Raw genomic sequence first — 13,967 nt, forward strand, 5'->3', positions numbered from 1 at the left:
TGGGTAAGTATAATCTGGCTACTTCTGTCTTTGGGTGAAGTCCTCTGTTCATATTGAATTCATTCCTAGTTCTTTTATGTAGCTTTGCTTATTCAGTTTTTGTCCAATCTACAAAAGCTGCTGAGTAACGATACTACCCAAGTGTTTACAACCTTCACTAGATTCAGACCATTTAGCTTTGACTTCATTAGCTTCCTCACCCTACTGAAGTACTCCTTTTCAATTTTCCTTTTCATTTTTATAGTTGGTACTCTGTCAGATTCTAATACTTCGAGATACTTATAACTCTCTCCTCCTTTCAATGTCTGACAATCTGGTAATTGGATACTTTCGCTGTTGACTATTTGTTCCCTTCTCATGAGTAATATCGCACACTTATCTCTGCCAAATCCCATACCTATATCTTTGCTGAATAGTCTTACAGTCTGAATTAAGGAATCTATCTCTTTTTCATTCTTATTAAAAAGCTTCTGATCATCCATGAGTAGAGCAAATGGTTAATTTTCCCCTTAATATTTCTGAATGGATACTCTGCCTTTGCCTTCCTTAATACTAAACTGAAGGGGATCAAACATAAGACAAATGTTAAAGGGGACAATGTGTCCCCTGGAAAAATCCTCTTCTGATATTAACTTTCCCTAAGTTTGTGTCATCTGAGTAGAGATCTACCTTCCATTTCTTCATGCTAAAGCTAATTAATTCTCTTATGTGGTCTACTATATTGAATATACTCAGACATTCACTTATCCACGAGTGTGGGGTCATGTAGGCTTTCCTGTAATCTGTCCATGCTATTGTTAAATTTTTCTTTTTGGCTTTTACTTCATTTAGAACTGCTTTGTATATGTATAATATGTCATGCATTCCTCTAGCCTTCTTCCTGCAACTTTTCTGTTCTTCTGGCTGCAAATTGTCTGTCAAGATGCTCCTTAGTGCATTCTGGAAGCATTCCTGTTAACAGCTTCCACACTAATGGTAAGCAAGTGATTGTCTATAGTTGCTAGCTGTATTACCCTTGCTCTTATCTTTCATAATGAGTATTGTCCTCCCTCTAGCCATCCAATCTGGTATTATTCCTCCATTAAGGCAATCCTGAAGTTGTTCCCTCAGCCTCCCAATTAAACTTCTGAATTTCTTTAGCCAGTATTCTTGAACTAAATGTAGTCTTGGACCCTTCCTAATACTTTACTCATTAATGCACTAGTCAGTCTTAAATCTAGCTGCTTCTCACTCACTATTTCTTCCCTCATTTTCTTTAACCATACTTCATTTCCATTATGATTGACAGGCTTATCCCAAATAGTCTCTGCCTCTCCAACATGAGTTCAGTGGTTTCATCTATTCATACTGCTGCTCAATAAATACTATTGTTCTTACTACTACTACTGCTACTGCTGCTGCTACTGAATTGGCAAGCTGGCAGAATCGTTAACACAGTAACATTCCATCTGTCTTTACACTCTGAGTTCAAATTCTGCCAAGGTTAAATATGCATTTCATCTTTTAGGGTTGATAAAATAAGTACCAGTAGAGCACTGGCCTCAATACGATCAACTTGTCTCCTTCCCCAAAATTTCAGGCCTTATGCCTATAGTAGAAAAGACTAGTGCTACTCTAGTTGCTTGAGAGAAAGTGAATGAGCAGTTGCTTTCAGATACTTATGAAGGGAGTGCCATAAAAGCACATTTTTACAGGAAAAGGTATGTGCTTTATACCTATATCTTGGGGTTGAAACTACAAGATATGCAGATGTATATAAAATATAATTTAAATTAGGTAGGAGGGCTGTATGTAGCATGTGTGTAATTTTGGTCAATACTATTTTTTGGATTTTCTGAAGAGATGTTTCACCTAGAAAATTGTTAAGCTGTTTCTCATATCTTTTTCTTGTCATACCATCTTGAGCAGGACTATTTTCATTTTCAAACTTTATCCCTAGGTCAAATTGTCTTGTCTGTCCATTAATTGAGGAAATCCCAAAGTATTGTTGCATTATCTCCTTTCATAACTGGTCCTGGGAGGATTTCATACAAGTTGATTGTTGTTTTTACTTTGAAGTAGTTGCATAGCTTCAATTGCAGGTATTGACCTCCTCTGCCATATCAGTTCTTATACACATTTTGTGTCAGAAACTATTGTTTCATCATATCAATCACAAAACCTGAATTATTATTATTGCTGTTGTTATTCAAAAGCTATTACATGCTAAGTTGCAGAGATATTATCCTGAAGTTGTCAAAAACTTTATGGTATTGATTGCATCAATTCTGTTTCTCACATCCAGTTCACTTTTTTAGGATAGCTCTAACTTTATGATAATATTCTTTCCATATTTATCCTGCACACATATTGTAATCTGTGTATTTGAAAAATTACTGGAAAACAGCTTGAATGGATTTTCACCAAATTTGGAGTGGCTCAAAATGATGAAAATTTGGTTCGATTAGCTTCAAACATACATAAATACATACATAGATATGCGACTGTGTGTGCATGCGTGTGTGTCTACAGTGATGGATTTGAGGGTCTCATTTATTTACGAGTTGATTTCTTAATTTCACCGCAGTATAAATACCTATAATGGTTATACTTAAAAAAAAAAAAAAAGAAACTTTTTTTAACTTGAACTTGAACAAGTTTTCTGATAAGCAAGTGGTCATACTATTTATATCCCACAACAAACTACAGTATTTTTGATTCACCTGCCATCATTGAAAGACATTCAATACACTTCTCAAATTCTATGCAATATTTTCTATAAGTATTTCATTTTGATATGAAACAACCCTTGTCTACGTGTGTATAGATCATGCGCATAGACACATGTGAGTACATACATAGATACATATATAGGTATGCAATTGTGTGTGTGTGTGTGTGTACAGTGATGGTTTTGAGGGTTTTGTTCATTTATGAATTGATTTCTTAATTTCACTTATAATGGTGATACTTAAATTTCCCAATAAGCAAGTTTAGTCAAACACTTATAAAGCTTAATTCAGTTCTATTATTCTATTAAAAAGCATGGGTAAGCAACACATTGTAAGCCACACTATAATTTGTGAAAAAATTTAACTGTGCGCAGGGTATGCATCATCCCGCCAATGCCTTTTTTTTTTTTTTTCATTTTTCATGCATTTGTGGATGCTGCATGTTATCCATCCCTTCCACTTAGGCCTAATTATTTATAATTTTATTTTTCAGGATCTAATTCCTTGATTGTTTATCAAGACCAAACTCCATTTCAGTATCATCACTAAATTGTTTTACTGTAGTTAAAAGCTGTTCCAGTTGTTGCTTACCTTTTGTGAAAAGCTTTAGATCATCCATATAAAGAAAGTGATTAGTTTGTCTGTTGTATATCTATGTTTTGTGTCATTCAACAGCTTACTGAGGGGTATGAGAACCATACAAAAAAGTAGTGGTAATAGAGAATCACCTTGAAAAATATTGCAGTTTATGTCAATGTTCCCAGTGTTCATAGTACTTATCTCTGAATTCGGTATATTCAGTTGCCTTCCAGTGCCTCGTACCACACGTTTTTGTAATCAATTCCTGCACTAGATTTTTGAGTTGTTTGTGACAGTCTTCTACAATCATTTTATTGACTAAAAGATGGTCTTTACACCTATACAAGCCACATTTATAGCCATTTTATTCATTAATGAATATCTTCAGTAATGATGGAGATTAGTATTTTAAGATATGTTATTGGTCAATAGTTTGATGTGGGGTGGTTAATTTCATTGCTTTTGAGCAGTAAGTTATTCTGTTTACTAGCATGGGCTGGATTTTCCTGGGCTCATTGCATAATGCTTATTTGAGAGGTTAGTCAGTCTCATGAGATTCAGAGAGAATATTCAGCCAGAAGTTAGGGATTTTACTTTTTCCACGTGATTTCAATTTCATAGATTTTCTGAATGCATTCCTCTGATCTTCAACAGAGATATCTTTCCATATTTGCTCCTTAATACACTGAACTGCAAAAGTAATGTGAGACATGTGTGGCTGTGAAAAATGTTTTAATTTCATAATGTCAGAGGTAAATTTTGATGAATCTGATAAAGTCAATTTGGTATTCACATCATTTATTTTTACATGCACGAATTTTCTTGTTTTTCTTTTGCAATCACTTTCTACTGAAAACAGCTTAGAACTTTTTGTGTTTAAGCCTCATAGTCTTGTTGTATGATGAGAACTCCCGTGTACCAGATTCTGACAACTATAGCACTTTTTGTTTTTAAATGGACAATCTTTTTGTAATGTAGGCCTCCACAGCCATTACATGGATTGGGGCCTGACACTTTTTTTTGATTTTGCTTCCCAGGATGATACATTTGAATTTTTGCAGAGTCTTTATCTTGTATTTTTTTCACGTCATGTGTAAGATTTACCATAGTCTGACATTCTTCTGCAATGGTCTGTAGAGATAAATCCTGGTTCACTTGCTCCATTTTCGAGGGAATCCTTGTCTGAATTTCTCTGTCTTCAGATGCTATAAGTCTTAGCATGAAGATAGGTGATTTTGAATATATCCTGACTGAAATCCTGAAATTTTTACACATATGGTTGACTACTGCTGCGTAAGTGATAAAATCATCCTTCTCATTCTTTGTTAAGTTCCAACACTCCATTCTGGTGTTGAATAATGAACTTCTATCACAAAAAATTTTTGCAAGTGGTTCTACAGACTTTTGGGGCTGAATAAAGTTATAGTAACACTCATGTTCAGCAGGAGCTACCTTGCATAGTAAAAGCCTTACTTTCTGCTCCTTCAACCATACTTGCACTTGTTAAAAATTTCCTCATATCTTCTGTAATATGCAGGAAACGTAATACCCTCTTCCGGATTATATGTAAATTCAGAAATTGGCATAAACGAGCTTACTGGATTTTCGGGCTTTGCTGACTGCAACTCATTTAATTGTTGTTGTTGTAGTATTTGTTTTTGCAACTCCTGTAGTTGTTCCTGTTGCTTCTCTTGAAGCTGTACTACTGTGGCTATTAGGTTTTCCATGACACAGAAATGATCAAATAACCTACTTGAGTTTCAAACGATTCTCGTCACCAGATGTTATATCCTTAAGGATAAGCAAATAAACTGCAACAGTGTAATAACAATATAATTGAAACAAATGGCAGTAACTACACGAAACATTGTTATGTTTTAAGAAACAACAATCCAACATGCTAACTCAAACTGTAAATTTTGAATTATCAACACACGAACTGTGGAACTAGCATGAACTACCTCATTTACTCAGCCCACTACTATTTATATGTAGTGGTCCAGTCCATTCTCACCAGGAGGCATCATACTCTCACACAACAGTCTGGAGTAAAAATGTAAAAATGTTAGATGTAAAGTAATGATATACTAAAATTACAACAATGTAGGACAGTTATAACTACCACTCTTAAAAGTTTCAAACCTTCTAGAATACACCACATATGTATTGTTCTTATTGTGAAGTATGCCATTGTACACCAGTAATGTATTTGTGAACCAGATAGAACATCAGATTTCTATTTCTAATTAAGATTATTTCATTCACATTGTCAGTACTCTCCAGAAACACATGAGCATAATACCATTTCTTACTTTTGTGCCCATGAATCTAATATTCTGAGTCTATTTTAAGGGTTAATTGTATTAGGATGAGTTCCTTTGATGAAGTGGAAAGTTCTTGGCAATTTTGATCTCCAAAATAGTTTCAGATTTTAGGTGAAAGTACTTGTTTCCTAATAAAATATTTGTGAGAAAGCATGAACATCACAATCAGCTATTTCTTTTCACTAGTTCTGAAATATTTAACCATTATTATGTTTATTGCATGAAAATATTTTTGCATGAAGCTTAAAACAATTTATTTTGATTTTAACCCACTCTCCTCCCTATCTATGATAAAAAAAACAAACGACTGGTTTTACCACCACTACTTGCTAAAATCATTTAATGTGGCTGATTTTTCTCCTAAAAAGTATTACACTTAATGAAGTTTCTACAACACATTGTGAAAATATTAAGTGTATGCTTATATTTACATTGATATTTAAATAATTTAATATTTTTTAAAATAACACTTATTGTTATATTAGGTATCAATATGAATTTTCGAAAATATGTAACTTCTACTTTACTTTTTCTTGGAGAGCATCCTAAAAGAAACATTTTCGATAAATATTTTAGGAAATATGACATTTTGAATGGTTGAAATCTTGTCTAATTAGCCTAAATAATTGGACATATTTGTGGTGTCATATCTTCAAAACTGAGGTGAAAATCATCTTTAAATCACACAAATTAATGGTGTTCATGGGATAGCAGTTGCCAATTTTCCAGATTCTTGAAAATGAAACTTTTTTTTTGGCGATTTTTAAAAAAAAATCATGTAAAACCTATTTCATTGCATGTAACAAACAGATGATTTTGTGATGTGAGCATAAGGATTTAATGTGTTTTGAGACCTAGCTAATTCCAAAAGTACAAGTCACAAAGGACTTAGTTTTGGTACATTTGTAGTAGGTAAAGAACTAAAAAAAAAGAATCCTGAGATTTTGAGACAGGATACTATTTTAAATAAAATTTGAATGGACTTTATTAAAAATGACTATAAACAATTAAATGACAGAGTTTGAGATTGAGATGCCCACATATAAGTTGGATCTTCTTTGTTTTGACAAAAAAAATATTTTCAGACAAAAGGGTGTATAATTTAAGTGGGATTTAGCTGTTGTTTCTAGCACATCCCATGATCACCTGGTATCTTCCTTGTTTCTTCAACACCCATCCTTCAGCACCAAGCAACTCCGTGTGTAAGGAAAAACATTTGCTAACAAAAGTATGCTAGTAAAAATTTTGTTTTTAATTTATGATTTTTTTTCAAATCCTTGCTTCCTTTATTTTTGTTTATAATTTTTCAAATATTGGAGAGCCTGAGAAGGTCATTACTGGGGTTTATCCACAGTGATTTAAAAGAGGTATGCAAAACATTATTTATTTTAATAGCATACTTTTCTGATAGTAAATATGTTTATTTTTCTTACACACACAGAGCCTAAAAATAATTTTTCTTTCTTCTTTTCTTAAATCTCAGCAATGGATTGCCCTTGAGCTAAACAAAACTCACATGACATGTCAGAATGACAAAGAAACGAGGAAGGTAACAAGTGGTCATGGGAAGTGCTTGAAATAATAGCTAAATCTACCTTAAATCACACACCTTTCTGTCTGAAAATATTTTCTAAAAATTATTTTTTTGCCAAAAGTCTTCTCTTATCATTTTGAAGTGTGCAGTGCAAAAAAGCCTGACCAAAATTGGTTCAGAGGGGCTGTGGTGTAAAAGAAAATCATACATTTACATCCAAAGTATTGGTGAAAAAAAAATTGGAGAAATCCCCATCAAAATGAAAAAAATCCAACTTCTGTATGTGTCTTGATCCAAAACTGTCAAATTATAGTAATTGCATGAAAAGCTAGTGATGGCCTTTAGGCCATCACTAGCTTTTCATGCACTTTCAGATATAACTATATTGCAATCTGTTATCAGTAGGGGGCTCAGTTTTGATACACTGGTATGGGGTATAAAACTCAATCCTTTCTCTAAGTTGGGAGCTTCACAATACATTTAATAGGTATTCCATGGAAGGGGAGCACAGTTTGACCACACAAAAATCCATCTTCTACTTGATCATTTTCATGTCAAAATGCATTTTTTCCATAGACAATTATCATTTGGAAGTTCTGCATGTGAACTTTTTTCTCATATACTTTTGATCAAAATCTGACACTTGAATATCATGCCATGTCCCCTCAATCACCCTTGTATTTCCACCCATTTACAACATTTGTCCTGTTTTTGTTTTTGACTGATGAACAGTAGTGCTAGTTTTAGTTCATTGCTCTGGAGCATTATAACTCAATTTGTGTTTAAATTGATACAGTCATGAAGGGGACTTTTTTGCTTTATTTTCATATGAAAATTAATGAGTATAGGTCAGATAATCATTATGAAATGTAAAAGTAAAAATTTATTTAGATCTTGCTCTCCACACATTGTTAAAACAGTGAAAGGGAATAAATAACATTCTCAGCACAATGATTCCATGCTAATTTTGGGCTCTAGAAGTCTTATGCAACTCAATTTAGTGCATTTTTTCATAGAAATGTTTGCTTACCAATTAGTTTTTCCATTTCTTGAAATTCTGGTTCAAAGCATTGGATTTATGTTTCATTTCAGCTCTTGTCACAAAGGAATATGCCATTTTGACAAGTAACATCAGTGGTATTCCTATTTTTATTGACTTTGTACTTTTGCATCATATTGTGGCCAGATTTGGCATTTACCATATTGAATTTATGGCAATTTTTTTCTTTCTTATTGTATCAAAATCCTGAAGATTAATGATAAAATTTTGACATTATATTTCATAACAATTATCTGATGTACACCCATCAATTTTTATATCAAAATAAAACAAAATAATGTCCTTTTCATGACTACCATTTTCAACACAACTCAAATTATAGCACTCCAGTGCCTTGAACTAGAAGTAGTGCTACTTTTCAGCGATCAAGAACAAAAATGAGACAAACATTGTGAAATACGAAGGTGATTGACGGGACCTGGCATGATATTTAAGTCTGAGATTTTTATCAAAGGTATTAGGTTGTCTGGAAAGTTCTGGGCATTTTTAAGCTAAATCTTTTAACATTTCATTGAACACACCTGAAACGTAACACAGTTAAAACTTTGGCGTTGCCTAAAGTGGTAGTACATCTCGTTGTTTCTGACTAAAAATAGATTTATCTTTTATTTCGGTTACCCTTTTCGGTTACTTTTGAAATAGATAACCAAAAATTTCATATTCACGTTGTAACATTTTTCTTTTTTAAACAGGAGAAAAAGGTGCAAAGACTTGCAAAAACATTTGTAAGGTTTATGGTGATGATACTGTAGGTGGATCAACTGTTCAAAGGTTGTTTGCAAAATTTAAAGCTGGAGAGTTTAGCTTAAAAGATGGCAGTTACTGTGAAAGACCTTCAGAATTGTTTTGAAGGCAAAAATTGAAGAAAACCCAAATATCACGACTAGAGGACTTGCAGAGGAGTTGGAAGTTTCTAAAAGTATAGCTCATGAACACCTAGAGAAGCTAGGATACACTCCTCATTATAACGTATAGGTCCTTCACAAACTCTCAGAAAAAAATTGCTTAGACTGGTATTCCATTTGTAATATGCTTTTGAAATGGAATGAAAGTATGTTTTTTTTAAACAACTTGTAACTGGAGATGAAAAATGGATTGTGTATGAAAATGTAGTGCAAAAAATATCCTGAAGTTTGCATAAGGATACCCCAAAACAGCAACCAAAGATGACTATCTATGTCAAAAAAGCTATGCTTTGTGTTTGGTGGGATCATAAAGGCATTATTTATTATGAGCTTCTCCCACAAAACCAGATCATTAATTCTGATGTGCACTGTCATCAGCTGACTAATTATAACCAAAACAAATCAAAGTAATGAAGCCAGGGACTGCCAACAGGAAAAGGGTAGAGTTCCAACAAGATAATGCCCGACCACACGTGTCTTTGGCTTCCTGAACAAAGTTACATGAACTTGACTGGGATCTCTTACTCCATATTCTCCTGATATTGTGAAATCTGACAACCACTTGTTTTTGTCTCTACAGAACTCATTACAAGGAACTCATTCAAAACCACTCAAATTTTATGCTGATGGAATATTTAAATTGCCTGATAGATGGACAAAGGTCAACAATAATAATGGAAATTATTTCATTGAATAAAATTTAATGAAAGGCGAATTATTTATATCCCATTTTGCATTTTAAAAAACACTCAGAACTTTCCAGACAACCTAATATATGAGAAGAAAGTCCACATGCAGAACTTTTAAATGATATATATAATTGTCTGTAGTAAAAATGTATTTTGACATGAAATGATCAAGTAAAAAGTGGGTTTTTGTGTAGTCAAACTGTATGCCCCTTCTACAGAGCTTTACAGGGATACGTAGTAATATACTTGATTTTCTCAAAATAGTCCATAAAGTATGAAAATGGCTTCACAACTTATGCATGTTTCACTTCTTCATTTTATTATTTAAAATTTTATAACTTTCATATGCCTTTTTTTTAATCTCTGAGAAAAGAAAAAAAGAAAAAATTCAACTAAACCTGCCTTGTTTTGTTCCCTTTTCCATTGCATGCAGTATAAACCAATTGAAATGCTTCAGGATTTAAGTGACTTGGATGTAAGTATCTTCACCCACTCATTCTCTAACTCTCTCTCTCTCTCTCTCTCTCTCTCTCTCCATCCTTTCTTTTCCATCTTTATTTTATTTGTTCCAAAAACATAGCTCTGGTTTTTTATCAACATTGTCTCTCTTCTTTTTATGTCATTGATTTTGTTCTTGTGCGTGTGATATTGACTTTTTTATATTTCTTCAGAGTTTGATTCTTAAATTATCATATTTTAAATTCCATTACAAATTTGTTTTAACTCAAGGTTAAAATGATGGAATACAAGATTTTATACAAGATGTGTGGAAGTTGAGAAGATTTTGTACTTGTAAAAATTGTAACTACTAGCTGTAAAAGTATTTGCAAGTTACAGTAAGTGGTTGATTGGGTGAAAGCATATCTAATGCTGTCTTTAGCCAAGTCCACTCCAGTGCAAGTGTTTGGACTGGAATAGTCTTTCTCACTCAGATTCAGACCTGAAAGTTCTTTTTACGCCCACATTCAAGCCAGAAAGTTTCCTCTCCACCTTCATTTTTCCTTCATATCCAGGTTGGGCACCAGTCTGAGTTGGTCTAAAAAATTTATAGATACTACTTCTTTTCCTCTGGTTAACTTATTTAAAAAGAGAGAGAGAGAAAAAGAGAAATTAAAAAGTTGAAGTGATAGATATTAGAGATTAATTAAAAGAGGTTAATAATGGTATTGTGGTATGAAATTCTAAAATAAAATTAACTTTAGAAAATGTATTAAAGAATCAAAGAAGGATGCTACTGTTGTCACTAAGTTGTTCTGCATATTAATTCAGACCATGAAAACTATGAGGAAAATAATGTTAAAGATGTAAGGGATACTAATGATATTATTAACCTAATTTCTAGGAAGAATGGAGAACTTAGATTATTTTAATTTATTTTTAAAATAATGGACATTTTAGAGATGTAGATGACTGCAATATCTATTGCTACAATGACTTCTTTCTTGTAAAAGTAAACTTCATTTCCTAAATAAATATTGTAGATATATTTACCAATAGATTGTGAAATCTGGATAAGAGGTTTTATATTCTACTTTATTTTCCTGTTGATTAATTACTATAGTATTGCAAACCATGGTAGTCAGTGAAGTTATTTGGAATATTGTTTAAAAGTTTAGCACATCAAATTGATAAGATTGGCTAAGAAGGGTTGGTTATGAGTGTTTAACAATAACATAGATGAGATGTTGGGTGAATGATAAGGGTAGTCATTCCTGTTCAATTTATCGTTCATTTCATTGTTAAATGTTTGCTTGGAGCACAGCAGTCCGAAGAAAAAAAATGTCATGTTCTGTTCATAATAAGTACAGTGTGTGTTAAGAGAAAAGCAAGAATATACATGTGAAATTGCTGAGTATGCTAGTATTAGTACAGGCAGTTTTTGGTGGGTGGGGTTTTACAACACATTTTAACAAGAATTTGCTGGCCATAATGCTTCAGTGCTCACATTTCTAAGCTCCTGACATTCAGACTGTCTGCGTGTAAAGTTTTCTCTTTTCTCTTCAGATGTGGTCTCTTTTCATATGTTTTAGAACAAATCTGACTAGACTGACCTATAGGGATGTTATCACTTGAAAAGCCAAGACGTTTACATATTATTTCACTGGCCAGATTTTCACTGATGTTCTAATTCAACTTGAAAAATTCAGTCTTTGTTTACGAAAAGTTTATGATTTTAAAGAAAACTGTCCAAGTTCAAATGGAAGCAGAGACCTACTCCAAGTTGAGGACTCACATATGTTAATAGTCTAATGATTAAAAGACATAAAAGCAGGGCTTAAAAATTTCATGTGGCCTAAAATGTTAAGATATGTAAATGTTGATATTACATAGATTAGTTAAAATCTCTACATTTATTGGTACCACAATCGAGTCAAGAATTTCTGTTGAAATACACCGTGTTCATTTAAATTAATTCTGTGGTTAACTGGGATGATAGTTTTTGTGTGCAGCAGATGCACAGGGGAAATAAACACCAAAGATGTTCAGAAAACAAATTCCATCACATGCTAGGGAGAGAAACTAGAAGTAGTTGATAGCTTCCGCTACCTAGGTGACCAAGTCTGTAGTGGGGGTGGATGCTCTGAAAGCATTGCCACTAGAATAAGAATGGCCTGGGAAAAGTTCAGAAAGCTCCTACCTCTGCTGGTAACAAAAGGGCCTCTCGCTCGGAGTGAAAGGTAGACTGTCTGATACATGTGTGCAAACAGCCATGCTACATGGCAGTGAAATATGAGCCATGACTGTTGAGGACATATGTAGGCTTGAAAGAAATGAAGCTAGTATGATCTGCTGGATGTGTAATGTCAGTGTGCACACACGACAGAGTGTAAGCACCCTGAGAGAAATGTTGGACATAAGAAGCATCAGATGTGGTGTACAAGATAGACGACTGCACTGGTATGGTCATGTGCTACATATAGATGAGGAGAGCTGTGTAAAGAAATGTCACACCCTAACAGTGAAAAAAACCTATGGATGAGGGAGACCCAGGAACACGTAGGATGAGGTGGTGAAGCACGACTTTCGAATGTTGGGCCTCGCAGAGACAATGACAAGAGACCTTTGGAGATATGCTGTGATTGACCTGGCAAGTAGAGTGAGATCACAGCCGTAGCCTATACCAGTGTCACATAACCATCCCATTTAAAAGTACCCTTGAATCATCTGGTGACATGCTGTGCTTGAGAAGCCCTATTGAGTCAAGTAAAATCAAAAATCAAGATCGAAATCAAAATGGAAATTGTAGTTGTGGCTGATGCCAGTGCCGCCTGACTGACACCCCATGCCTGTGACACATAAAAAGTACCATCCAAACATGGTCAATGCCATTGCTTCCTGACTAGCTCCCATGCCGGTGGCACATGAAAAGCACCCACTACTCTCTCAGAGTGGTTGGCATTAGGAAGGGCATCCAGGTGTAGAAACCTTGCGGCATCAGATTGGAGCTTGGCTCAGCCTACTGGCTTGCCAGTCCCCAGTCAAACTGTCCAACTCATGCCAGCATGGAAAACTGACATTAAACAATGATGATGAATTTAGTAAAATAATATTATCATCATTAATCTGGTGTTTAAAACATAAATTAATATAAAAGTTTGATGGGAAATTTTAAATTAGTTCACTTTAAAACAGGAGACTTGTATCATAAAACTAAGAGTGGTCACATGTGAGTTGGTTTTAAAAGGGTTAAAGTAAAATTTCTCAGAACCACATTCATGGTACTAGATAGGCAGTATGCTAGTATATCATTGTTAATCTTGATATCTGAAACAAATAGAGATCAATGCCTCAGCTCATAAATACTTCTACTTTATATATAAATATATATATTTAAGGAAAGTTTCTAAGTATGTGAAACTTAACTGGCAGTTTCTTCAGAAAGAAATGTTGATGTAGAATCTTTTTTTGTTTTAATGTTATCAGGAAATGTGTTGTATTTTATGATTTGATATTTGTTTTATAAATTGTCACTTTTTCTTTTAGTATTCACCCAAACTAAATTACAAAAAGAAATCATTATATGGAAGGAAACTTCGGCCACAGTCAGTCATTGGTGAGTTGTACATTGTTGTTGGTATTATTATAAGTAATATGTGTGGGTGTGTGTGTGTGTGTGTGTACGAGTAAGTAGACTAACAAAAGAAAGGGCACTCGACACATTTAT

At 33.7% G+C, this 13,967-nt stretch overlaps 1 protein-coding gene across 2 annotated transcripts in view; it reads left to right on the plus strand.

Annotated features, from left to right (window-relative positions):
• The window catches only part of LOC106880055 (F-actin-uncapping protein LRRC16A), a 547,921-nt gene that overhangs the window by 410,075 nt on the left and 123,879 nt on the right, over positions 1–13,967 (plus strand). For both annotated transcript variants that reach the window (XM_089356189.1, XM_089356195.1), the window contains exons 25-26: positions 10,236–10,277; positions 13,787–13,856. In XM_089356189.1, coding sequence (XP_089212315.1) covers positions 10,236–10,277; positions 13,787–13,856 — 112 coding nt within the window. The remainder of the gene's footprint in view (positions 1–10,235; positions 10,278–13,786; positions 13,857–13,967) is intronic.

Source organism: Octopus bimaculoides, chromosome 1, assembly GCF_046866305.1.
Source record: "Octopus bimaculoides isolate indiv1 chromosome 1, ASM4686630v1, whole genome shotgun sequence".
NCBI lineage: Eukaryota > Metazoa > Mollusca > Cephalopoda > Octopoda > Octopodidae > Octopus > Octopus bimaculoides.